The 27,868-nt window shown below is 44.4% G+C and overlaps 1 protein-coding gene across 1 annotated transcript in view; it reads right to left on the bottom strand.

Moving 5' to 3' along the window:
* The window catches only part of LOC138981872 (LIM domain-binding protein 2-like), a 55,601-nt gene extending 32,535 nt beyond the window's left edge, over positions 1-23,066 (bottom strand). The window contains exons 1-2 of the mRNA XM_070355012.1: positions 22,895-23,066; positions 21,605-21,744 (exon numbers count right to left, since the gene is read on the bottom strand). Coding sequence (XP_070211113.1) covers positions 21,605-21,657 — 53 coding nt within the window. The 5' untranslated portion in view covers positions 21,658-21,744; positions 22,895-23,066. The remainder of the gene's footprint in view (positions 1-21,604; positions 21,745-22,894) is intronic.
* Between the last annotated feature and the right edge of the window lie 4,802 nt (positions 23,067-27,868).

Here is a 27,868-nt window from a genome sequence, read left to right as displayed (position 1 = left end):
TGATATCGATTCCCGAGGGACGGCGGACAATGGCACCTCTGGCCGGGCGACAGGAGAAATCAGAGCACAGACCAACAGCAGGCAAGTCTAGCTAGTATAGCCAGGCAGCGCGCAACACACACAACAATCAGATGTCACCATCGTGTCAGCAGGCTGCTGCTTGGAGAACATACTACTGTCTCCTGATGGCAGTGTTTAGTGTTGCCCAACCTGTGTCACGTGCGTCGCACGTGCTTTTAGCTAGCTGGCACTAAAATGGAACCCAATGACTGTCCAGCCTTTCAAGTTAAATTGCACATACTACTGTACCATACATCAGAATGGACTGAGATTTTGTTTAGAACTCCTTAAATCATAATAAGCATAAAATAATATACTCCCCATACCTCAGGGAATAGACGATGTTCGGAAATAACTCTTGTCTGGTGTGGATGGGTTGTGAAAGAGTGAATACCCTTGCTTTTAATGGGACAAACAATTGACGTGGCGAGGAGTGTGTCTGAAACACGTGGAGCACAAGGATTGTTTGTCCAACTACTTTTAAAGCAAGGGTATTCACTCTTTCACAACCATAAAGATCCCAAGCTCACAGCAAAAGTCTCATGGCTTGAAAAACACGAATACATGCATGCAGGAAGGAAAAAAATATTGGGTAACGCGCGATTCTGTTGCTGGATGATAGCAGCCTGAATTTCATTGAGGGAATTCCCCAAGGACAATCAGATACAATTTACAGACAAATCAGTCACTTTATTGAAATCATTTTTGCGTGATATTGTAGTCAGTTCACAGAAGTTTTGTCCCCAGTTCACAGCTTTCAGTTGAGATCGTCTGTTTCTTTACAACACGTGATCAATGTAGCCACCCCGTTTTCCAATGAAAGACTGCATCCTCATTGCCACATTGTTCATTGCATTGGGGAATGTTTCCTGTGGGATGTTCTGGATTTCTCTGAGAATGTTTGCCTTCAGTTGTTGTAGGTTTTTTGGTCTGGGGTACATATTAGCGTATTAGCTTACATATTAGTTTTTCCATTTCTCGGTACTGATGTTTCAATGTCTTTTAATTTTGGGTATTTTTTTGGAGACACCCTATATATATAATACCAAACCAAACAAGCATTGACCTTAACAGGATCAAGATAGCCGCCCCTTGGTGACACGGGGGCAGGACATGGATACCGTCTCTGGGTCTGCACAAACAGTTGACCTGTGACCAACCCGGGTCGGATTCTAATCCGCGACCTGAAGTCACGCTTAACTGTTTGAAGCCATACTGAGAAAGAGAGAGAGAGAGAGAGAGAGAGAGGGAGAGAGAGAGAGAGGGGAGAGAGAGGGGGAGAGAGAGGGGGGGGGAGAGGGGGAGGGGGAGAGAGAGAGAGACAAGACAGACAGAGAGAGGGAGAGAAAAAAAAAGAGAGAGAGCGTGGTGACACGGGGGTGGGACATGGAAACCCACGGACATCTGGGTCAGCACAAACAGTTGACCCGTGTCCAACCCGGGCCGGATTCTAGAGAGAGTAGTCACCGACAGAGAGGAGAAGGTAAAAGAAATGAAGAAATGCCCAGAAGCAATCCCCAAAAGGCATGAATGTCAAACAATTTCATACGATATTATGCAAGGACCTTGCATTAATACAAGATACATGTACTATTTTTAATGTTGTTCAAAACAAAAATCCCAACGCTGATTCCAAGGCCGGAACATGTATACCTCGACCAATGACAGCACGAATATATAGCTTAGAGCAATGACATACAGTAATGCGCTTGTGCCCAGATAATGGAATGCAACCACACACACACAAAAAGAGACAGAGTGAGAAAGAGAGTGAGAAAGAGAGAGACAGACAGACCAGACAGAAAGACAGAGTTTTACTGAAGTGCAAACACAAAAAGAGAGAGAGAGAGAGAGAGAGAGAGAGAGAGAGAGAGAGAGAGAGAGAGAGAGAGAGAGAGAGAGAGAGAGAGGCTTAACACAAATTATACATGTAACCTGCTTGAAGCAATCCCCAAAAGGCATGACTGTCAAACAATTTCATCAGAGAGAGAGACAAACAGACAGACAAACAGACAGAAAGACGGTAATCCGCTTGTGCCCAGACAGAGAGAGAGAGAGAGAGAGAGAGAGAGAGAGAGAGAGAGAGAGAGAGAGAGAGAGAGAGAGAGAGAGAGAGAAATGCTCCGGAATATAAAGAAAGAGAGAGCGAGACAGACAGAGAGAGAGAGAGAGAGAGAACGGAGTGCAGAAAAAAAAGAGGGTGAAAAAGAGTGAAAGAGAGAGAGAGAGAGAGAGAGAGAGAGAGAGAGAGAGAGAGAGAGAGAGAGAGAGAGAGAGAGAGAGAGAGAGAGAGAGAGAGAGAGTAGAAAATCATTGGTTATTGACCGACTACGTAATTCCATATCGGTCGGGACGACCCACATCATCTGGACTGTGTAGTTCAAATGCCGTCATCGTTTATTTGTTTGTTTACAAAGATGATTTTTCAAAAGTTGGGCAATGGGAAGGTCGTATGGTGATTGGAGATTACACAAAGTCTTAATTTAAAAACTCCAAATAGTTTCAGAGATAAAGACGATTTTGTGAGGCTGTGGGTCGTGGGCACGGTGGAGGTTAAACAAACAGAACATTTTCCATTGTGTGATCTTGATGCTGCATGCTGTTTTAGGTTTTGATTATTATGTGTATTTCTCCTGTTGTTGTTGTACATTTTCAAGAGGAATTGAATGTGACTATTATGTATGAATCTTTTACATCTTAGCTATAAGACTGATAGTGTTTGAATGCAGGGAGTTGTTTAGTCAATAATAATTGTATTACTTTATTAGTAGTACATGTATTACTTAGTAGTACATGCACGTACATGTATCTTTAAATGTTCATGATGCTGTAGTGTCTCATATGTTTTATGCACCAACACAGCAATTTCCGATGGTTGACATAATAAAGTTAAATTAATTTGATTGATAAGCATTTTTGTTTGTTTTCATTATACATATAATATTATGTTGTTCTTGTATAAAGACTATATCAAGTTAATCAACATTACCAAAATAAATAAAAAACGCTCGCGCTGGACCCGAGTACTCTTCAGACATTCACACACACACACACACACACACACACACACACACACACACACACACACACACACACACACACACACTCTCTCTCCCTCACTCTCTCTCTTTCTTTCTTACACACACACACACACACACACACACACACACGAGTACAGACTCATGCACACACACACACACACACACACACACACACACACACACACACACACACACACACACACACACACAAACAGTAACACTAACACATGTGCACAAAATGAATCGAACCCGGATCACTTTGGCCATAGACTCTCTCGTGCTCTCTGTCTCTCTTTCACCGAGACCAAACCCTGCATTGTAATTTCTTTGCCGAGACCATTTCCCCACCCGTTGTCTGGCTTGCACTGAAATCATGCTTTTCTCGTCACTGCGTGACGTGTTCGCCGCCCAAGTCTGCCCTTTAGTTCAGGCTGTTCGCAAAGCGACCAGCCTCCCACCGCAAAAACTCCCACCGTTAAGAGTGGTGTTTGTGATTTATTTGGCATTTAGGTCCCAGGTAACATTATGAAGTTTTAATACGATCAATCGGACCTATTATCAAGTTAGTGTATCAACTTTTGAACGAACTGCGCCCAGTAGTTTCCCAGCAATAAGCTGTTAGTCGAGACAGACACACACACACACACACACACACAATTAAAGTCTGCAGGACCCTAGTACTGCGTACTCGGGGATAAAACACTTGCTTTAAATAAAATCTCTCTCTCTCTCTCTCCTTCTCACATAGACTATATATATACTGAGAGCAACACTGAAAAGAAATATGAGAGAGAGAGAGGGGGGAACAGTCCCTGGTCTCCCAAATATCACTCTAAGGCCTAAAAAAAAATAGGTGTGGTTACAGTAACCTGACCTACCTATTTTTAGGGGCCGACCCTATAACTTTTTATTACATTTGTCAAAACAAAACAAAAAAACGAGTGCAGAAAACGCAATGAAAGCGAAAGCGCTCGAGTCGCACACTTATTTCCCTGTCAAGTAGGTTTAATTTGTACACATTAGAAAAAAAGTTATACAAAAAAAAAGTGATTGCCTACCTTCCTACCCTATTTGTTATGACTATGTTACCTTAACCACGCCTATTTTTGTTTTGTTTTTTGGCCTAAGTGAAAGGTTTAAGTTTTAGAGCTCTCCCTCTGTCTCCCTTTGCCAGAAACCCTCAATACAGCGGAACCACCCTTTAAAGACTTCCAAAAATCTGAGAAAAAAAATCAGGTCTGAAAAAGGGGGACTGGAGGTAAATTTACAGAGGTTATAAACGGAAAATCTGAAAAAACAAGGCCTTAAAAAGGAGGAAGTCTTAAATAGTTAAAATGGGTGTTTCACTAAGGCACGAAAAGAACTTGACTATCAGTTAATTACATTTGAATTGTTATTGCTTGAGTTTTTTCTTTCTTTCTTTCTTTATTTGGTGTTTAACGTCGTTATATCGCGACGGGGAAAGGGGGGAGATGGGATAGAGCCACTTGTCAATTGTTTCTTGTTCACAAAAGCACTAATCAAAAATTTGCTCCGGGGGCTTGCAACGTAGTACAATATATTACCTTACTGGGAGAATGCAAGTTTCCAGTACAAAGGACTTAACATTTCTTACAAAGTTACATACTGCTTGACTAAAATCTTTACAAAAATTGACAATATTTTATGCAAGAAACACTTAACAAGGGTAAAAGGAGAAACAGAATCCGTTAGTCGCCTCTTACGACATGCTGGGGAGCATCGGGTAAATTCTTCCCCCTAACCCGCGGGAGTTTTTTTCTGTCATGTGACCTTGACAGAGCTGGTAAAGAATGAAACGGTGGATCGGTCTCAGAATGAAAATCTGAATTTATTGGATTGGAAACGGGACCAACATTAAAGTTAGAGAACTTGGCTCATAATTTCATATTTCTACACACAAACTGTACTTTATAGTTTATAGCACCGTTTGTAGCTATACCCTGTTCTTGTCAGTGAAATTGAAGGTTTGTTCTTAAAATTGGTTAAAGGACCATCACAGGCTGTTTTTGGTGTCAAAAACGCGTTCATTTGCGTTTTGGCGTGACTTAGGTTAACCAGACATATGCATGCCGTAGGAAATTGTTTTCTCACCTTCCCTCACAGGGTTTAGTTTATTTCGGAATCGTTTTGGGCCATAATCCGACGAATTTCGTGGCTGAAGCGAAGCGTTTTCGCGTTCCGATCTGGCGGCCATTGTATCCTGAACGTCCGCGAGAGTACGGAAGTGGTGAATTCTGGGTAAACATTCCGATGACGTCACAAACAGTTATCATGGCAGAAGCAACTTTAGCTGCTGAACCTTACAGTTTTGAGCCTGGGGGTTAAAATCAAGGGTCTGCGCGCACCGTGATTTGTAATATTTGTTACAAATCACGTTAATGCTCCCGATATTTTCTTGTCATCTTCAAAGGCAAGGCACAAAAACAAAATCCCTTGACTTTTGGGGTAGCGCGACTGTTGATGTTTATATATATAATTTTTTTTTCATTACTAGATTTTCCCGTCACTGGGAAATTCGGGTCACTTCCTCCCAGTGGAAAGCTAGCAGCAACAGAGTCGTGCTACCCCAAAGTCAAGGGATCTATGGGATTTTTCTCTCTCTTTTCTTTATCTTACCATCGCTGGGAAATTCGGATTGCTTCCTCCCAGTGGAAAGCTAGCAACAACAGAGTCGCGATACCCCAAAGTCAATGAATTTATTAGATTTTTTTTTCATTTCTTTATTGTCCCATCACATTCCACAACTTGGACACATACCACAACTTGGACACATAATGCCCCATCTTGGACACATACCACAACTTGGACACAGACCACATCTTAGACGCATACCACATCTTGGACACATACCACAACTTGGACACATACCACAACTTGGAAACATTACCACATCTTGGACACATACCACAACTTGGACACAGACCACATCTTAGACGCATACCACATCTTGGACACATACCACAACTTGGACACATACCACAACTTGGAAACATTACCACATCTTGGACACATACCACAACTTGGACACATACCACATCTTGGACACATTCCACATCTTGGAAACATAACACAACTTGGACACATACCACAACTTGGAAACATTACCACATCTTGGACACATACCACAACTTGGACACATACCACATCTTGGACACATACCACAACTTGGACACATTCCACATCTTGGACACATTCCACAACTTGGACACATTCCACAACTTGGACCACAAGCGCGACTCTGTTGCTGCTAGCTTTTCACTGGGAGGAAGCGATATAGAACAATAAAGAAATGAAAAAAAGAATGAAAAACAAATCTAATGGATCCCTTGACTTTGGGGTAGCGCAACTCTGTTGCTGCTAGGCACAAAGTTTACGAGGAAAAAGTCAAATGTCTGCCAGACTCAGCAAATAGATTAGGCAGCCCATGATCACTGTTGAGATTGTAGTTGAAGTTCTATCGAATTTGTTGTTGGTTATGTTGTTGAAGACGTATATGTTCTCGAATTTTAGTTGTTGTTGTCGTCGTAGATGAAATCAAGGTTGTTACGTGTCCAAGGTTGTTACGTGTTACGTGTCAAATCAATCGTGTTCCACCTACTGTTTATCAGTGTAAAGCTGTTGTTGGTGGTGTTGTTGACATTGTAGTTGTTGTTGGTTTTTGAGTTGTTGTCAGTGTTGTTGTCGTCGTTGTAGTTGTTGTAGTCGTTGCCCAATGTTGTACTGTGTTGTTGTTTTTGTTGTTGTTGTTATTGTTGATGTAGTTTCGCTGGTTTCTCAACAATAGTGTTGTTGTTGTTGTTGTTGTCGTTTCTTTGTTTTTGGGTCCAGCCGATTCATTTTCACAGCCCATTCCTGCTTGAGCCTCGAGTCGGATGGAAACAAATGAAAACTCAAGCCCGAGTCCTTTTTTTGCAGCTCCGAACATACGGCAGCAGCACACTCTCTCGGCATGATGTCGGGAGTACACGCGCATCCACGGCTGCAGCAAAGACGCAGACCGAGCGTCGCTACTTTCGCTTCCAATGCCTGTCTGTGACGTCACAGCCAACGGCTTGCCGCCGCGGGGATTTTGAAATCTCGCGTAGCAGACGAATTTGGCCGCTTTTTGAGCATGCATTTTGTGTAAAATTAGACTGTGATTTACTGTTCGGTTTTTGCATCTTTAGATGCTTACCTATCATTAAATCAACCCCAACTGCTTTAGCTGACCTTAAAAAGAGCCTGTTGGGGTCCTTTAATTGCATTGCCTGGTTTTTACACCCCCGGTATAGGGGTGTGTATAGGTTTCACTCGATGTGTTTGTTTGTTTGTGTGTTTGTTTGTGTTCGCAAGTAGATCTCAAGAATGAACGGACCGATCGTCACCAAACTTGGTGAACAGGTTCTATACATTCCTGAGACGGTCCTTACAAAAATTGGGACCAGTCAAACACACGGTTAGGGAGTTATTGGTGGATTTTGGTTTTTTGGGGGGATCAACTACGGCATAACTCTTCCTTATCTTCTCCATGTTTTCAGCGTTTACCTCCCTTCCTTCGTATGGTGCACTTAGTATGAGGGGGGCATCTTCGGATATTCCCGGCGTTCTGTTACTATTTTTAGAAGGTCACCGCAGTGTCCAGAACGTAAATTGAACCCGTAAATTATCCTCACTGTAAAAGTGCAAAGGTCGAATCAATTTATAGCCACGCGAAAAATACACTCTCATCTATCTCTATATATTTATACAATAGATATAGATATATATATACGGCTTCTCTGTGTGTGTGTGTTTGAGTGAGTGAAATGAAAGTTTTACGCCCTCACGGCAAAGCCATTAGGGGCATGTTACACGGGAAAACCCGGCTTTGTATGAAAATAAAAAATAAAAATGCGGGGGAGGGGGGGGGGGGATGTAGACAACTGGCTGCCGGCTGCTAGAGGAGACCTGAAATGGGCTAGGGACCTGGTTGGGTCGTCTTGGGTCAGTGCTGAAATGGTTACTTTTTTGGCTGTTGGCCGAACGGACACCCGGGCTTCATATTTTGGCATGCATGTATTCGTGTTTCCAAGGCCTGAGGCTTTCGCTGTGACCCTGGGATCTTTATCGTGCGCATGCGTGCACACGGGGGTGTTCGGACACCGAGGAGAGTCTGCACAAAGTTGACTCTGGGACACACATCCCGCGCCGAACTTGGGGGTTGAACCCACGCGGATAGTAACAACCGGTTTTAAAGCCAGCGCCTCTACCGACTGGGCAAACCCCCCCCCCCCCCCCAATTTGTTGGGGTCAAGAAGTTCCATGGAGGGCAGGGGGTATGGAGTAACACATAGTGTTTTGCTCAGAACATTCCCACCCATGCAGAGCCGCGCTATGGGTACGCATTACCGTGAAGCTGGCAGTCAGTGCTACCAAATGTCGTCTGTGTCTACCACTCGGTGGTGACTTAATGTGGGTCTATGTAAGCAGATGCCAGCGCAAGCAATCTGATGCAGAGTCAGGAGGCGGTTTGGTACAAGAGAACCTTAGAGGCCACAGCCTCGGCCGTCTAAGGGATCTGTGTGTCTGGAGGCACATTTGGTTTCTGAGGTTCAAGCGGAGCTGTTGCCTCTGCTCCCAAGTTCCCGTGTCTGGAGGCGTTTTTGGTATGGTAGCAAACCTGTAGGTTGGGGCCTCTACCTTTCAGGATGCCAGGACTACAAAATGTGTGTCTTGGGACACATTTAGCTTAAGATTCCAGAAGTGGATCTGTGCTGTGCTGGGTCTGCTGCAAGCACACTAGAACCAGCTCGCAACAGTTGAGGTGAACAAATTGGTGACCAAGACCATCATCGGTTTCTCTCCGAGTGATGGGTGTGGGCAGAGAAAGTCTCCCAGACTGAGAGCATTCTCCCTTCTGTAGCGGATGAGACTAGACATCTCTTCCTTGAGAGTGTCACAACCTTCAAACACGTGTGTGAGGTGTCCAGTCTTGCCACACTGACAGACTACCTTGTCCCAGTAGATGCGGCTGCTGACCGTGCGCAAGCGACGCAACAGGCTCATGGGTCTCGGGGGGAGTGGGAGGTGGTGCCCTTTCCTATTGTAGGGGAGGTGTATATCCATCCTCTCTCTTCACATGTTTGTGACAGTGTCTGCTCTCTTTCCTCTCTTTTTAGCTTGGCTAGCAGCAGTTTGGCTTCCTGGCAGGAGAGCCGAATGTCTGTCACTGGCATGGTTGACATAGCCGCTGCTTTTGCTGCTCTGTCCGCCATTTCATTTCCCCGGATTCCTGTGTGGGATGGCAGCCACATGAGGGAAAAGTCTGTTCCTTTTGTCATAATTTGGTGGGCTAAGAAATGAATTTCAGTTTGCATCTCTCCTCTGTTCTTGGTGCCATGTGCAAGTGCTTGCAACGAGGATTTTGAGTCCGTAAGGATGACCACCCCCAGGGGTGGGGTTGGCAGATCGTTTATCAGTGTGCAGGCCATGTAGATAGCAAATAACTCTGCAGAGAAGATGCTGATCCCCTTGTTTAGCTTGTATTTTCGTGTTATATCAAGTCCAGGAATCGACAAGGTACACCCAGCCTCCCCTGACTGCAGGATCGAACCATCTGTGAAGACCTGTAGGTGGCTTTTAAATCGTTGATCGATCTTTTCTTTTGCAACTGTGGCTAGCAGCACTGGGTCTTCTGCCTTTTTGAGGCCGTCTCCATAGTCTATGATCAGATTTGGGGCTTCAAGCAGCCATGGAGGGTAAGGAAGAGTACCACCTGTGACCAGCTTTTCCTTGGACAGGCCACTCTGTTCCCATATGCCCTTCACATGGTTGTATATTGGGAGCACTGTTTGGTATGTATGAGTCTTGGATTAAAGAGCTTTGTATTGCATGTGGTCGGTATCTCCCATGTCTGGGGTAAATACTTCCACTGCCGTGTTTGGGACACAGTGTATTCTGACAGCCAGCTGTGCACATCTGAGGTGGCATTCCTCTTTCAGTGGCAGCCATCCCACTTCCTGGTAAAGTAGGGTGGAGACTGCCGATCTGGGGACCCCCAGCGCCACTTTGAGAGCGGCTCTTTCTACTCTTTCAAGCTTTACCCACTGACTGTCAGGAGCTGCAAAGAAAGCCTCTTGGCCATAGCTGAGGCGCGACCGAACAAGGGCACGGACAAGATGGATCAATGGTTTTCCGGCTGCCCACGACTCTCTGCTCAGAACCTTTATCAGGTTTAGAGAGCGTTGAGCTTTTCTCACAAGTGAGTCTATGTGTGGGCCCCAACTGAGAGAGCTTGTGAATGTCACTCCCAAGAACTTGGTTTTATCTGCTGGCACCAGCTGCACCCCATTTATGGTGATGGAACATGTCCTTTTGACAAGCTGCACTCCTGTGAAAGCCATGAACACGGTTTTTTCGGTAGATAGCTCAAAGCCATTCGTCTGCATGTAGTCAGCGATTTGGTCGACTTTTTCTTGGTACCGCCCCATTTTTGTTTTGATTGTTCTTTCTGACTTGCAGTTGACTGCTTCCCAGAGGGCCATGTCATCGGCAAACAGAGACAATGAGGCCTCCTTGAGGTTCAGATTTGCTGCATCGTGGACCATGATGCTGAACAATATGGGGGCTATGATGCTTCCTTGAGGCACCCCCATATCTAGGACATGTGTTTGAGAGATGGACTGCCCCACTCTAACAGCCATGGACCTGTATGTGAGGAATTCCTGGACAAATTCCAGCAGGCGCCCTGAGATCCCCATGTTGGACATTTTCTGAATTAGCTTTCCATGCCAGACCGTGTCAAATGCTCTTCTAATGTCGAAGAAGGTTGCCAGCACTGTTCTGCCTCGTGCTTTAGCCTTCTTGATGTGGGCTGTAAGTTTTACCACATGCTCCATGCAGGCTCGACCCTTTCTGAAGCCTGCCTGGCAGAGGGGAAGAATGTTGTTCTTTTCAAGAAAGTGTTCTAGTCTGTTTTTTACAATTCTTTCGTATACCTTGCCAAGGTGAGGTGTGAGTGAAATTGGGCGGTAGCTTGTCGGCAGGTGCCGGGGTTTACCGTTTTTAGGAAGAGCAATCACCAGAGCGTTTTTCCAGGCTGAGGGAAGTTTTGAGCTCGCCCAACAGTGCTGGTAAAACTGTAGCAGCACTTCCAGCATGGGCTCAGGAAACCGGCGTATCATGTTGTATGAAATGGGGTCTAAGCCGGTTGCGACATTTCCGGATTTGATTCCTTGGATTGCCTTCCTCAACTCATTGATACCCAGATCCTGGTTTATCGGCAGTGAGTTGTCTGCTGCTGCTCGCCCGAATTTATCTTCTTCCTTTCGACGGTAATCAGCGAGCGACTGTGGCATATGAGCTGCCTGACTGACTTTTGCAAATGTCTCAGCCAGCACCTCGGCCTTCTCAAGATTACTTTGTGTGTACTCATTCCCGTTCAGCAAAGGTTTTTCAGGCAAGAACACTTTCCTTTTGAATTTTCGCAGCTTGGTCCATACAAGGGACGCGTCTCCTTGGTTATGCACCTTTTTACAACAGAAATCTGTCCAGTAGGCTGCTTTTGCCTGTTCATTGACCGCAGCACACTCCTTTTCAACTTCTTCGAGGGCTGTTTTATTGGAGGCTGACTGATTCTTCTGATATGCTTTTGTAAAACGCCGTTTGCGCTGCACCGCAGCTCTGCATTCTTCATTCCACCAGGGGGAAGGTGCCTGTTCTCTCTTTTGAGGCCCAGAAGCGCGTTTTGGAATAGCTTGATCAGCTGCACTGAGGATTGCCTGTCTGATGTTACCATAGTACTGGTCTATGTCATTGTCTTTGAACTCAGTCTCTCCACATATATGCGTTAGAGTCTTCTTGAACTTCTCCCAATCTGCTTTGGCACAGATGTACTTTGGCGTACGATCAACTTCAGCAGGATCAGGGTCAGCTTCATGGATGGTCGCGTGTATCAGATAGTGGTCAGATCCGAGTGTGTTGGGGTAGACCTGCCAGTCGATGGTAAGGGCAAGTTCGGGGCTAACCAGGGTAAGATCAATGGCAGATGATCTGTCTCTTTGTCGCTGGGCTTGTCTGGTGGCCGTGCCATCATTAAGTAGTACCAAATCTGAGATGCTGATGTCTTCAGCCAGCTGAGTGTCAGGGCTACTTTCTGCGTCAGCGTCCCACATCCGGTGGTGCGCGTTGAAATCCCCCATCACTACCCAGCTGCCCGAATCTGACGAGAGCTGAGTGAGCCAATTGGTACAACCCTGTGCCTTGCAGCCCCTGGGAAAGTAGACGTTCACTTAGATTAAGTGGCCTCCTTCCCCGCATGGAGATCTGCACTGCACACATGGAACCAAGTCCTTCCATATCTTGCATTGGTGGGTCTATAAGCTTGTACTTGAGGTCTGCCCGGATGTATGTGGCAACATGTACTCTCCCATTGTCAGCCAGGGCAACCTCGGGTGGGTAGTAGTAACCTTCCAACCGTGGGAGGTTTCCTATCCTATCCGAGGCTGACTGTAGAGCAACAATATCAGTCTCAAAATTGTTCAGATGATCTACTAACAATGGCAGCCGGCTGCTAAGGCTCAGCGCATTCCACTGTAATAAAGACAGGTTTTTACTTTTCCTGGGCAATCGTGTTGAGTCGGATGGTGCCCTTTTGTGAGCCAAAGACGGACGATTTGCATTAGTTGGGCCCCCCATTGATGTCACTTGTAAAGCTAATTTCTTCCCCTTCACTCAGAGGAACCCCCGAGAGTATTGCACATAGGGCGTGTTTGAGTGTGTCTGTAGAAAACACCTGTGTATTGCACAGTTCTGTTTGTGATGTGGTACCTAGGGCGTCGTCGACATGTCATTGTCGTGTTCTGTCACGTGCATGTCATGTCACACTCAGCACGAGTAATTCACTGCAGTTGCTGGCCCGTAGAGTGCGTTCTTTCACAAGCAAACATGCTGATTACATAGCGACTGCTTTAACGCACCTCGAGCTTACATAGCCAAGTCAGTGCTCAAATAGCGATTTTCTCCCGAATTCCTGAGGGTAAAGGGGGACAATCACATTTTCGTTGTGTCTTAAACACACGACACAGCTCCCTCTGCTCTTGGCGTGGGTCCAGAAAGGGGGCTAGCTGCCCTTGGTGGCGTTCCCACTCGCCCTGCAGGAGTCCTCGTGATTCTCGGGAGAGAAGTGAAAGTCGCTAGAGGGGTGAGCTTCAGCTCACTCTTTGTCTTGGGACGCTTTTGTTACCCTGCTTTTATCCTGCCTTTTTAACCCTGAGCTGTTTGGCTTGTTTTTTCTTGGTGACCGTACCGTACCTTGTAAGTGATGAGCCAAGTTGCTAAACACAAACTGCCAAACACCACCTTTGCTGATAGGCGGGAAACGTTCATCTGGGTAGATAACTACCTTCCAACGGATACCACTGCTCTGAGGGAGCAAGATTGGTCCCTTAATATGGACCAAACAGCAAGCGGTTCTGACCGCGCCCCAGATATTCCCATGGAATCACTGAATGAGACTGACCGGGCCAGCCGGACTGGTCAGTCCCCAAAATCCAAACAGCTTAATAAAGCAATCACCAATGAGAAAACCAGCATATCTTCTCCTTTCAAGAGAAAGAGATTGCGGGAGGACGACCCTGAGGAGGGGCAGAGCTCTCCGGAATCTCTTCTCTTCCGGGATAGCCCCCCACGCTCTCAGATTACTGATCATTTTGAGGAAGACTTCACCGAAGTCAATCGTAAGAAGCCCAAAAAGAAAAAGAAGCAAAAGGTCCTCTGCGAGGGTCCCCCTCTTCAGGGAAACACAGGTATTTCCCATGCAACATCTGCCCGGGGGGTCGACACCTCCCAACCACTTACTGAATCACAAGAAAACCAGACAACTCAACAGCCACTACCACCTGCCAATACACACACACACACAAAACAAAGACCCCGAAGAAAACTTCTTTACCAACCCAAGCAACCTCCTCCCTCCTTCTTAGAGTTCCCCGTGGTGGTGCAGGACCTGAAGGAGGGCCCTGCAACATTGCAGGGACTCGGCCTCAGGAGGAAAAAAACTTTTGACCTTGCCATCGGCGAGGTCAAAGAAATACGCATGCTGGCAGCTGGGAGCGTCCTGGTAGGGTGCTCCTCAGCATCACAACAAAACAAGCTATTGAGGCTGGACTCGATCGGCGGCATCAAAGTGAAATGCCACCGTCCGGAGGTAACAACCGAAGGTGTCATTAAACGCATACCCACAATACATTCAGGAACAGACCTGTCTGAGATGGCAGTGGGCGTGCGCGTCCGGATGGAGGATGGGAGTCTTGTAGAAAAGGGCCCCTCCTCGGTTCGATCTTTTCGCCGTCTTCTCCTTAGGGATGGGAAACCGTCTCAGGCGGTCCGTGTCACGTTTACAACGGCAATTCTTCCAGACAGCGTCGTTCTGGAGAGTGAGGTGTACGGCGTCGAACCCTACACTCCTCCAGTGCGGCGCTGTACGAAGTGCCAGAGACTATCGCACCTAAAACAACAATGCAAATCAAAAGTGCAGATCTGCCCCCGATGTGGCTCCAAGGGCCACGACGGAGCGACGTGCACCAAGGCCAAACGTTGCGTAAACTGCAAGGGCGAGCATTCCGCCGCTTATCTTGGATGCCCGGAAATGAGACTGAGGCTGCAGGCCAATAAGATCAGGTCGGCAGCATACATACCATATTCTGAGGCCCTGGATCGGGCGCGGCGCGAGCTCGCCAAACAACAAAATAAAACAGCGACTGCCCCAGCGGAAATGAGGGACTCCTTCTGGCGTCCCCCTCCGCAACCGATCCGGCGGACCTCAACCCCCCGGTCCGGGTACTCTTTGGCTGTCCAGAGACCCCCCCTGGGTGGGCAAGTAAATAAAATACAAGAAATCAAAAACAAAATGACCGAACATGACAATACACTCCTTCCAGTTCATGCGGACAGTTCTGCTGCAACCGCGAAGCACCAAACAACTTCGCAAAATCCAAATCCTGGCAGAGGCGCCGCTTCATGGGACCCCCGGGTTAAAGGCCTCCCTCCTACGCAAAGCCCAGAACAGGAAGGAGGACTCGAAAGAAGAGCAGCTCTTCGAGAGGTTGATGGGGAGAATGGAGGAGGGATTGGCCCAGAGATTCAGAGAATACAAACTTAAAACTGAACAGGAAATAAAGCAGCAGATGAGGGAGGAGCAGGAGAAGGCAGAGCATGAGCTAGCCGACGCTGCACTAGATAAGCTAAAAACAGGAGAGCAATATGCAAATTTAAATGAACAACAAAGAGGCCTTCAAGGTTTCATCGAGCAGTGCCTCGGCTTCATGGTTAAGGCCAGACAGATGCAGAGCCCTCTCGACCTGATCGACTCCCTCTCAGCTACATACACACAACTCTCCAACACCAAGGTTGAACGCTTCATTCCGGGCGGCGCCACTCTGGCGCTGGGCGCCCTTGCTGGTGCCAAGCAGTTGTCCGTGACAGATATGAAAGCTGTTAAAACCACTTTTTAACCTATTTTAAATCTGCCCTTTAACTTACCTTCTTTGTGCGTGTTAAAATGGCTGAACAAGGTGAAAGCGGTCACGGATTTATCATATTACAGTGGAACTGTCGCTCTATCAACTCTAACTTCTCTCAGCTATATATCAAATCACTCTGCTGACATCTTAGTTATCCAGTCAGTCAAGAGAAAACGCTCCCTACTGCCTTCTATAGATGGTTTTGACTTCCCTCCCATAGTAGAGCAAAAGGGCTCAGGGCAACTCATTCAAACAGCTATTTATCTAAAGTCTTCCTTAAATTACAAACCCTTTGCACCTCTCATCCCTTGTTCAGAAAATCTCAGTACATGTGCTGTTGAAATCGAAATAAAAGGATCCAAAAACCTCAACATAGTTAACATATATTACCCCCACGGGTGTAATAAAAAAGGAACTACCGAATGGCTAAAATCCCTGGATCATAGCAGGGCACACTGGTGCGTGATGGGTGATTTTAATAATCACCACCCTCTGTGGGACTCTGCTAACCCTAGATACAAACATGCCAATAGCAACCTTGCTGACGTCATTTTGGAAACTGACTTTTGTATACTAAACGATGGCTCGGCAACCAGACTTCCAGACAGAGCTGACCATTCCCCGTCAGCAATCGATCTCTCCCTTTGCTCAAATGCCATAGTCACTGACATCGACTGGAACGTTTTCCCGGACGCCCTCGGCTCCGATCACTTACCCATTGTTCTTACCTTCCGCCACTTCGCCCCTAATCGCAATAACTCGGAGGTCAGAAAAAAGTACAATTACAAACAGGCAAATTGGGACAGCTTCCGTGCGGAGCTCGAGGGTGTCAGGGAGGAAACTCTCCTTACGGATGACATCGAAGCCTCTTACAATAACATACGTCAATGTATACTCACTGCTGCCAATAATCACATTCCGCTTAAATCAGTAAATCCTAACTGTAAGGCCAAAAGGAATGAGTGGTGGAATGCAGACTGTGATGAAGCCTTGGCAAACAAGCGATATCACATTAGGACATATATATCTCAGGCACTGCTCAGACGCTAACTTCACGAATATGAAGTCAGCTGAAATACATTTTAACCAGATCACCGCTGAGGCTAAACTTCAAAACTGGGAAAACTTTGTCCACAAAGAAACTAAAGATTACAAAGACTGTGGCAAAATCTGGAAGAAAATCCGCAGATTTAAATGTAGATACAGAACTAAAGAAAAGCCACTACTAGCGGGTGATAAAATGACCACAACTGACTCTGAAAAGGCAAACCTATTAGCAGATACCTTTGCCAAAAATAGTCAATCAAAATCCCTAGATACTGAACGACTCAATTATAGGTTAGATCAGGAGAAGGGTTTCACATACCCCCCAGATGACAACCAGTTGCCTATAAACTGCATGTTTAAGGCAAAAGAAGTCCAAAACGCCATCTCTTCTGTGAAAGACCCAAAAAAATCCACAGGTTTAGACCCAATATCATATCACATGATAAAACATCTACCACCTAACTTTGTTAAGTTGCTCACTCAGTTTTTCAATCTATGCTGGTTAAAGGATACTATCCCCGCAGCGTGGTCAGACTCACAAGTAGTAGCAGTATTGAAGAGCGGAAAACCGGGCAATCTACCTGGCAGTTACCGCCCCATATCACTAACCCCCCACCTCAGCAAGATCTTTGAGCGTGTGGTGAACCAGAGGCTGGAGTTCCACCTCAATAAACACAATATCATTCCTACATGCCAGGCAGGTTTTAGGCAAGGTCGTTCGTGTGCGGACCACATTGTGCACGTCACTGAAAAAATCAAAAAGACCTTGGCACATAGTAATAATTCTCTTCTTGGAACCTTCTTTGATATTAAATCTGCGTACGACAGCGTCTGGCATGCTCGTCTACTCCTAAAACTCGGCAGAATCGGTGTCTCTGGCCACATGTACCAATTCATCAAAAACTTCATCAGCAATCGCAAGATGTCTGTCCGAGTGGGCTCTTCGGTGTCCGAAACCCATGCGCTGGACATGGGGGTTCCCCAGGGCAGTATCATCGCGCCAAACTTATTCAGCATCATGCTCTATGACATTACTTCTGTTAAGGTTGACGGTGCCAGTGTACTTCTGTATGCGGACGACCTCGCCTTAATAGACACTAATAGACCACGCCATAACAGAGTTACCAACACTGTTGACTTATCTTCTTACCAAACTAAAATCGACAACCTCTGTCAATATATGTACACCAACGGCTTCCAACTAGCCTCAAATAAAACAGTCTTTCTTGTTGTCTCCCATAGATAACTGTACAGGAACTGCAGTATAAAGATAGGTTGTGATATTATCAAACCGAGCTCAGAAGTTAAGTTCCTCGGCGTTATCATCGATACCCGACTTAACTGGACCAGTCATATCGAACATCTGATCAATAAGGCCAACAAGGATCTTTATATCATACGCTACCTGGCGTCCCAATCCTGGGCCAGAGGATGTAAGTGTGTCACAGAGGTAGTGCGGGCATTAATTTGCTCCCGCCTCCTTTACGGGTGCGAAGCTTATTTCGCGACACGCCCGGCGCTCATGAAAAAACTGGCTATTATAGAGTGCAGGGCGCTCAAAATAGCTCTGGGACTCTCCCAACAAGCGAGTAAGAGTCGAGTCTACAGCGAGTGTGGGTGGCTGCCCCTTGTGGATGAGATAAAACTCCGTTCAGCTCAGTATGCTGTCAGAGCCCACGCGGTAGAGAACTCTGCCTGCGAGGTCCTGACTGACTTTTTTCCTCAGCACCAAAATTATGAGGCCAACGCCAAACATAGCACTCAACTCTTGGCCAAAACGCTACCCTTATCCGACACAGTAAACCGCATTCTAGCCGATAGCGGGGTGAAGGTCAGTGAGCTGGCCAGGGTCCCCCCGCCCTCCTACCCGCCTTGGCTTGAGGAAACCCCTACTATCATATACGACAGTGAAGATAATACTACCAAAAAAGATAACCCCGTCTACCTAGCTACTGTTACAAAAGAAACCCTAAACTACAAATTCTCGGAGCATTTAAAAGTCTTTACTGATGGATCCAAATTTGCAGACGGCAGCGTTGGCTGCGCCTTTGTGATCCCAGATCTCAAAACCTCAAGGAAATATACTCTTAATAAAGACATCTCCATATTCTCAGCCGAGCTATTTGCCTTGCTCATGGCATGCACTTTTATAAATGACCTCCCAGTCACACCGCGTGCGGTAGTTTTCTGCTCTGACTCGCGCTCTTCATTACAAGCTCTGCATCGAAACACATCAAATCGGGCAGAGCTACAAAGAGAAATCCTCTTTATATGTCACCAGTTAATCTCATCCGGCACATCCGTATCATTTCTCTGGGTCCCCTCTCACGTAGGGGTCCGGGGAAATGAACTGGCGGATGTCGCTGCCAAAGAAGCGGCAGAATCTAGCCCAGCTAACACTAACATCGGCTACTCAGTAACCGAGTTCTACAGTAAAATCCGTAAACTCATTCGAAGTCAGTACGTAACATCTCTGTCCTATCAACCCATTGATATGAACGATCTACACCCCGATCTCCCAACAAACCTCCTATCTTCAGACGCCTCCGTGCCGGCGGCTGCCGCTTCCATATCTTTAACAAGTCCTGCCATTGTGGAGAACCCTATTCATTTCAACACATTTTCGCTCCATGCGCTACAAATAGAATTACCTTTAAAACCTTATATGACCATATGCAGCTCCATGGTCTGAGTCCCCAGGATTATTTGCGCAGTAGCAGTTCTCTAGGCTGGTCACACAGCTTGCTGCTGTGCCGACTGGTCAGGGACTCGGACATGGGGCTGTGGGTATAACTAAGCCCAGATTATCACATCAGCGTGTTTCAGTTTGAGGTCGAGTGGCTCCCGCCGTCCCTCCTGAGTCTAGCGACTAGCCTCCAGACAACATATCCTCACCCAAGGCCCACTAGTCGCCAAACTGTACATATTGTTTTTATTACCACGGCCTTCGTGGCTTACATCTTAATCCTTTTATTTGTAAAAAGTTTTGAGATTTATTGTTCATGTTCCTCTTACTTGCTCATCTATTTGGTTTTATTGGTGATCCTGAAAGGTTCCACTTTTTAACTCGATTTGAATTAAAAAAAAAAAATCATTTTACAAACCCGTTATTCAAGATATAGAATACAGACTTATAATTCTTACCAAGAAACATCTTAACTACTTTTCATTTTAACAAATTCCACAGAGCATTATCAACTCAACCCCACCCCCTGCCCTCCTCTCCTTATTTTTTGTTTCTTTCTTTCCTCTTTTTGAAAGCGGACAAACACTCAAGTCCTTAATGGCTCAAAACCGTAGGACTTTTAATATTAATTTTAACGACAAGTATGGGACTCGACATGATATGATCAGGAATGGCATTATGGCCCCTGAATCATGTTCGTGCTGTTCCCATACCACGAGTCTGGAAGGGACCGAAGCTTGACGGGTCCATGGTTCGAAGCCGGCGTACAGTGCGCCACTCAAGCCGGGTATTCGGCTCTTCTTGCTACCCGGCGAAGCGGCAAATACACCCCGGACAAAATCTGGTCGATGAGATATTTCAATACCTGCTCTCAGCGCGCAGCGCAAACCGAATTTTTTTTTTCTCGGGATCTTTTGTTTTCTGTATGCGGGCAGTAGGTGTTACAGAAAGAGTTATATTGATTTGTCTTTTTCTCCGCCTGTCTCTTTGTCCACTCAATCAACTTATTTTAACCACACTTGTTAGCAGTGCCTTCTCAGTTGGTGGCAGTGAGAATGGTAAGGACGGGGGTGTTTTTCCTACCTCGGAGGAATTTCTTGTTTTTTAGTACTTCACATTAGTTGCTTGTGAAAGTTTGTTCGTAGACAAGTACAAGTTCTGACGTTCTAATGCTTTCAGTAAATCGTTTGTTTGATTGTTGAGAGAAATTATTGATGAGAATTTTAGCTTTTAGTTTAGCACTAGCACTCTAATATACTGACAACATTTAATTAACAGTATGTCACTGTCAGTGTCAGACCAAAAGCAATGATCTCCAATCTACAAACACAGTCGATGACATTGTTCTCACTTATGTGTGTAACATGGACATATGCTGCATCATGTACAGGTTACTTACTGTTACACACTCAACACCGAGGGGAAACAAGGTGTAGGATGAATCTCAAGGCCCATCATAATTATGAACAGTCAAATGCAGTTATAAACCCCCCCCCCCTCCTCCTCCATAAACACACAACCCCCCCCCCCCCCTCCATTATGCAACTTTCTTTCTCTCTCCTAGTTTCAATATCCTCATACTAAAAAAAAATATGATAATTAAATTGACAGACATCTTCCAAATTCCCCACCCACATCTGGTTTCAGACGTTTCCTCAAGAGTCAAATGTTCTCTTCCGTAAAATTGCAGTTTATTTGTGAGATTCCTTCTCTTTAATGTATAAATTAACTAATTACAGTAGAACCCCCCCCCCCCCCCCCCTATCAAGACTCCCTAATTAAGATTTTCTCCTTTTCAAGACCCCTTTTTCATGTTTTGTTCAGGGCCTCTGTCATTTGTAAATGTACACCCATTTTAAGACTCCCTGCTTTTTGAGACCCGATTTGTGTAGGACTTAAAAGGGGGGATGGGTTCCACTGTACAAGGGATTTTTTTTTATCTAAGGTCTAAACAAAAAATGGGAGGAACAACTGTATCAGTTCAGAATCTTGAGTGAATAAAATGAAAAGAGATGCTTGCGTACCTATCCAAGTACAGTGGAACCCCCCCCCCCCTTTAAGACCTCCAAAAACCTGAGAAAATCAGGTCTGGAAAAGGAGGGAGTCAGAAAATGGGGGTCAAGTTACAGATGTTATAAACAAAAAACTGAAAAATCAAGGTCTTAAAAGGGAGGAAGTCCTAACAGGGGGGTTCCACTGTATCACATGTGTACATGTCAGGATCCTACAAGTACAACTGAATTAATTTTACTTGTGCAAAATGTACTCACGGCATCATATCTCGTTCAAGTGGGGCAGGCATGGGCATAGACTGCACGTGCATTCTAGGGGAAAAAGGAGGGGGGAGATGCGGTGGGCCGTCCAGGCTGGCTGATGATGACTCAACTGGCCCAACCTTCCCACAGCATATCTGCAAACAGTGATTCCAGTTTTTTAATCAACTTTGATGGAGAAGTACAACAAAAGTTCTGGCATACCAATGTATGAAACTGAAAGCTAAGTTACTTGTTTGATTGGTGAGTTGAGAATTCTGGCTTTCAGTTTCAAGACCTCTGTGGTGTCAAATTAGCTGAATCAGTGAATGTCAAACCAATCTGCAATCATCCTTGATCGGATTGTTCCCAGTATGTCAATTGTCATGTGTGTTTGTTTTGAAAAATTAAATAGGAAGGACACTTCAAAGTTCAAGTTCAACACAAGGCGGTTGAGAAAGAAAATTGGGAGGTGTGGATACTATGGCTGAGACTAAAGGACTTTACTTTTTTTTTTAAGAAAGGGTACACTTGCATTGATCATTTGATGCAAAATACAGAAGCTTTTAATTTAAACTGAAATTTTATTTTCAGTGTACGCCACTGCAGTTGCCACAGAATGTGTTGAATTATTTAGTCAGACAGATTTGTTTTTTGAAACAGACAGGACTATCAAAAGTAAACGGCAGTGAGCAAACCATGAACTATTTCACCAGATACAGTATCCTGCAGGGAAGTGCATGTAAATTGTAATGGCCTTGGCTTTTGCAGTCTTCACCTGCCTGAAGACATTATCACGATGCTGAAGTGAAGACATTATGATTATCACGATGCTGCCCTCTTGATTTACTATTACTGACACATCCTTGGCCTTTATAAAACTGAACATCAACCACGTGTACTTTATACACCCTAACTAGAACCGTCTGTCTTCGTTTAATCTCCAAATCACTCACTCACTCACTGTCAGTGTCACACTCAGTCAGAGCAGACCAAGGGAAACAACCTTTTCCTGTCAAATCAGTTGACCATTTATTGCGGCGGCGAAATCTATCCCTGTACCTCAAGATTACTCCTTAAGGAGTTCCTCTGCATAGTTACAAAATAACTCAGGAAATAAGCTGAAGTAAATCTATTCTTCAGCTGATTTGTTTACACAGGAAAACGGCCACAACTGCACAAGTACCCAAAACAAGTGCTCGAGTGCGTTCGTTTTGTCAACAAAAGCGGCGTGTCGAGCAAAAAGACTGTCACACACCCTTATTCACCGGCTACTCCAATTGTGCGGCTGTTTTTATGGATACTTACAGATTTTAGTCGGATAAAGATGTCACCTTAGCCTCGATTCGCAGAAAAGTTGCGATCGCGTGATTCTGGTTTCAACAAACCCGCTCTATCTTCTCAGTTTTTCCACCATTTTTGTCCAAGCAGACATTATGACAGAAGAGCATGATGGGATTTGTAGGCTATATTTAGAATGATTTTCCCCCACTGTGACGAACAAAGAGTGACAAGTAACCATGGCGACCCGATGAAACTTTACCACTCATCACGTTGTTGTCACGTATACTCCTGGATTTGTTATAAACTTGACTTCCACAAACCAGTGAAAACAATGACCATTTCCCAGCCGATCATAGTTGATTCAAATAGTGCAAGCACACTGCAAATATGGGTTACCAATTATGGCCCTGTCACAGTACATTTGCACTCGGCCGGTGCATTCTCGGAAGTCCGTTATTCAAGAAAAGTGTGTGTGTGTGTGTGTGTGTTTCGATAAACACACCGAAACTCAATGTTAGTAATGTCATCAGTTGGGAAGGCTTACGGTAGTACGGGAGTAGCCTCAACTTATACCAGTAATTGGTAACAGTAACTACTATACGCGATTCGGGTCATCATACATCTCAGATCTTTTCAGGCGTTTAATTGGGATAAGACCATCCCTCTATTTGGCCACATATAGCCCTAAAACAACTTGATTATACTGGTTAGGACGACTGCAGAACGATTTTTTTTACATTTAGTCAAGTTTTGACTAAATATTTTAACATCGAGGGGGAATCGAAACGAGGGTCGTGGTGTATGTGCGTGTGTGTGTGCGTGTGTGTGTCTCTGTGTGTGTGTGTGTGTGTAGAGCGATTCAGACTAAACTACTGGACCGATCTTTATGAAATTTGACATGAGAGTTCCTGGCTATGAAATCCCCATACGTTTTTTTCATTTTTTTGATAAATGTCTTTGATGACATCATATCCGGCTTTTCGTGAAAGTTGAGGCGGCACTGTCACGCCCTCATTTTTCAACCAAATTGGTTCAAATTTTGGTCAAGTAATCTTCGAAGAAGCCCGGGGTTCGGTATTGCATTTCAGCTTGGTGGCTTAAAAATTAAATAATGACTTTGGTCATTAAAAATCTGAAAATTGTAAACAAAACAAAAAAATTTATAAAACGATCCAAATTTACGTTTATCTTATTCTCCATCATTTGCTGATTCCAAAAACATATAAATATGTTATATTCGGATTAAAAACAAGCTCTGAAAATTAAATATATAAAAATTATTATCAAAATTAAATTGTCCAAATCAATTTAAAAACACTTTCATCTTATTCCTTGTCCGTTCCTGATTCCAAAAACATATAGATATGATATGTTTGGATTAAAAACACGCTCAGAAAGTTAAAACAAAGAGAGGTACAGAAAAGCGTGCTATCCTTCTTAGCGCAACTACTACCCCGCTCTTCTTGTCAATTTCACTGCCTTTGCCATGAGCGGTGGACTGACGATGCTACGAGTATACGGTCTTGCTGAAAAATGGCAGCTACTTGACTAAATATTGTATTTTCGCCTTACGCAACTTGTTTACATTTAGTCAAGGGGGCAATCGAGACGAGGGTGTGGTGTATGTGTGTGCGTGTGTGTGTGTGTGTGTGTGTAGAGCGTTTCAGACTAAACTACTGGACCGATCTTTATGAAATTTGACATGAGAGTTCCTGGGAATGATATCCCCGGACGTTTTTTTCTTTTTTTCGATAAATGTCTTTGATGACGTCATATCCGGCTTTTTGTAAAAGTTGAGGCGGCACTGTCACACCCTCATTTTTCAATCAAATTGATTGAAATTTTGGCCAAGCAATCTTCGACGAAGGCCGGACTTCGGTATTGCATTTCAGTTTGGTGGCTTAAAAATTAATTAATGACTTTGGTCATTAAAAATCTGAAAATTGTAAAAAAAAATTTTTTTTTATAAAACGATCCAAATTTACGTTCATCTTATTCTTTATCATGTTTTGATTCCAAAAACATATAAATATGTTATATTTGGATTAAAAACAAGCTCTGAAAATTAAAAATATAAAAATTATGATCAAAATTAAATTTCCGAAATCGTTTCAAAAACTATTTCATCTTATTCCTTGTCGGTTCCTGATTCCAAAAACATATAGATATGATATGTTTCGATTAAAAACACGCTCAGAAAGTTAAAACGAAGAGAGGTACAGTAAAGCGTGCACAGCGCAACCGCTGCCGCACCAAACAGGCTCGTCACTTTCACTGCCTTTTGCACTAGCGTGGACTACGTTCAGTTTCATTCTGTGAGTTCCACAGCTTGACTAAATGTAGTAATTTCGCCTTACGCGACTTGTTTATGAATTCCGTGGTGTCTTGTTTTGTCAAAAATTAAACGTTCCATGAACCATAGACCTAAAAAGCAGCTGTTGTCATATTTGAACACAATATGATTTGATCTCGCACTCTCAGTCCGCTTATCGCCCTTCTCACTGTACTGAAACAGCCCTACTTAAAGTAATCAGTGACATTCTGTCTGCTGTGGATGGTGGTGATGTGTCAGTGCTTACCCTAAGTGACCTTTCTGCAGCGTTCGACACGATTGACCATGTCACGCTTCTCCATAGACTTCAGACTCTGTACGGCATCTCCGGTCCACCGCTAGCATGGCTTGAGTCCTATCTCATTGGCAGGACTCAGGCTGTCACAGTGCTTGTCGATGGCCATATGTCTGCTCAAGCCCCACTTTCTTTCGGCGTTCCTCAAAGTTCAGTACTCGGTCCCATCCTTTTCATCATGTAGATCTACACTAAGCCCCTCTCCACACTGATTCAAAACCATTCCGATGTTTTAAATCAGTCTTAATGATGATAAGACTGAAGTCTTACTGTGCAAAAAGAAGAACACTACATTTCCCTCTCCCCAACCTGTTTCTGTTCAAATAGGCAACACCGACATTCTTTTCTCACCATCAGCTAGAAACCTTGGATTCACTGTAGAGCAGCTTATTTTGAGCTTCGTAAGATCAGCACCATTCGCCACACACTCTCCTCTCAAACAACTAACACTCTTGTCTGTGCCTTTGTTCTTTCTAAACTTGACTACTGCAACTCTCTTCTCTCTGGCTGTCCTCTGTACCTCCTGCATAAACTACAAAAAGTCCAAAACTCGGCAGCACGCCTCATTCTGAAAGCACGAAAACGAGATCACGCAACACCACTTCTTCACACACTGCACTTGTTACCTATTCAAGCCCGCATTGCCATTGACTGTCCACCCTCTGCTTTAACTTCTTTTTCTGGCTCGTCTCCTGCTTACTTCTCTGAACTCCTCACCGTCTATTCTCCAGCAAGACAACTCAGTGCCTCTTCTGACTGTCGCATCCTCACCATTCCACACACCAAAACCAAAAACATACGGACAACGCACTTCAAAGTTTACTTTCTGCGCACCCACACAATGGAATTCTCTCCCTTTTCACATCCGCCACTCTCAGTCACCCCCATAGATGTGTATTCCCCCTCAGTACACATCTATGGTCACCCCAAGCATTCAAATGAGCACTTAAAACGCACCTCTTCAAGAAATACAACCCCTGATTTTGTTTTCTCAGTCCATTAGTAGGCTACATGTAGTGTATTTGTTGTTTTAGTGATAATGTGATAATGTATATAAACATCTAGGGCTGTTTTCAGTATTGTTGATAACATGTTCTGTTTGATTAAGGGTATTCAGCTGGTATTTCCTTGTTTTCACTACCTATTTTATTCATGTTTTTATTACTTAGTTAGTGGAAGAATCTTTTGTAATGTATGTTTGATGGTGTATGCTTTTAATTAAGCGTTGCTGACTATGAATGTAGATGTAAATGCTTGTATAACTGTGTTTTAATTTTAAATGTGTCAAGCGCAAAGAGCATAATTGTAAAGTTATGATGTTGCGCTATATAAATGCTCATTTATTATCATTATTATTATTATTATTATTATTATTATTATTTAAGTTATTGAGACATCCCAGTGCACTAAGGGATTTATAGAGCAAATCGAGAAAATTCATTATTGAACGAAGCGCATAGCGTTTCAATAACGATATTGTCAGTACCGCCAGATAAAAAAGAAGATTCAAAACGCACATTTTGCAACGCGCATTTGGATAGGCGTAACTGTGTGGTCAGGTTTGTGTCAGATCTACTTTTGTGTGGGCTGTCTCAAGTGTGTCGTGCTTTCGTCACACGCAAACTCTTGTTTTAATTTCTGTTGGTAAATTCCAGTGTAGCGTTAAGCTAAAAAGTGATGATCTTTCATAGAGACCTCATTTAAACTCGGAGAAAGGACTGTGCTCTTAGTTATTTGCGATTCGAAACCTTCATCGAGCTTCGACAGATTGACTGTGCAGAGTTTTGCCCCTTGCCAAGGTCGACGGAAAGCACATTTTCAAAATAAATGTGGCATGTTTCTCGTGTGGTATCTTCACTCATCGGGGAGTCTGGTACTAAATATGAACGGTAAGAATGCTCTGAACCCTACACGTATTATATCCCCATCGTTTTATCGTTCACATTTGCCCAACATGTTAATTTGCTGAGCGGGATTTATGTCGTCTGCTAGGCTATGGGTATGGCAATCGAACCACTGCACTGAGTCTCATTTCAAAAACAAAAATTGCTCGTCACGTTGCACTGAGTCTGCACGCATGAGGCAGGCTGGTAATAAGTCTTATATATGGTAAGAACGTTCTAAACCCTACACGTTTTCGATTCCGATTGTTCTTGCCTTGAAATAATAATTCGGAAAACATTCATTTACTGAACAGATGCAGTCGTATTTCAGTGTAGTCTGGTACGTGCTGATCTAGCTGAGCACTACGTTATTTGAATAACACTTGTGTTTTCTGTTAGCTGCTGGGAATTGTATACTAACTCATCATTTGGTAATGTGGATAATAAGCTACATGCCACTAACATGACATAATTATGAGAGGAATCTT

Source organism: Littorina saxatilis, linkage group LG12 (assembly GCF_037325665.1).
Source record: "Littorina saxatilis isolate snail1 linkage group LG12, US_GU_Lsax_2.0, whole genome shotgun sequence".
Classification (NCBI taxonomy): domain Eukaryota; kingdom Metazoa; phylum Mollusca; class Gastropoda; order Littorinimorpha; family Littorinidae; genus Littorina; species Littorina saxatilis.
The sequence above is the reverse complement of the archived record's forward strand: the minus strand, read 5'-3'. Positions and strand labels throughout refer to the sequence as shown.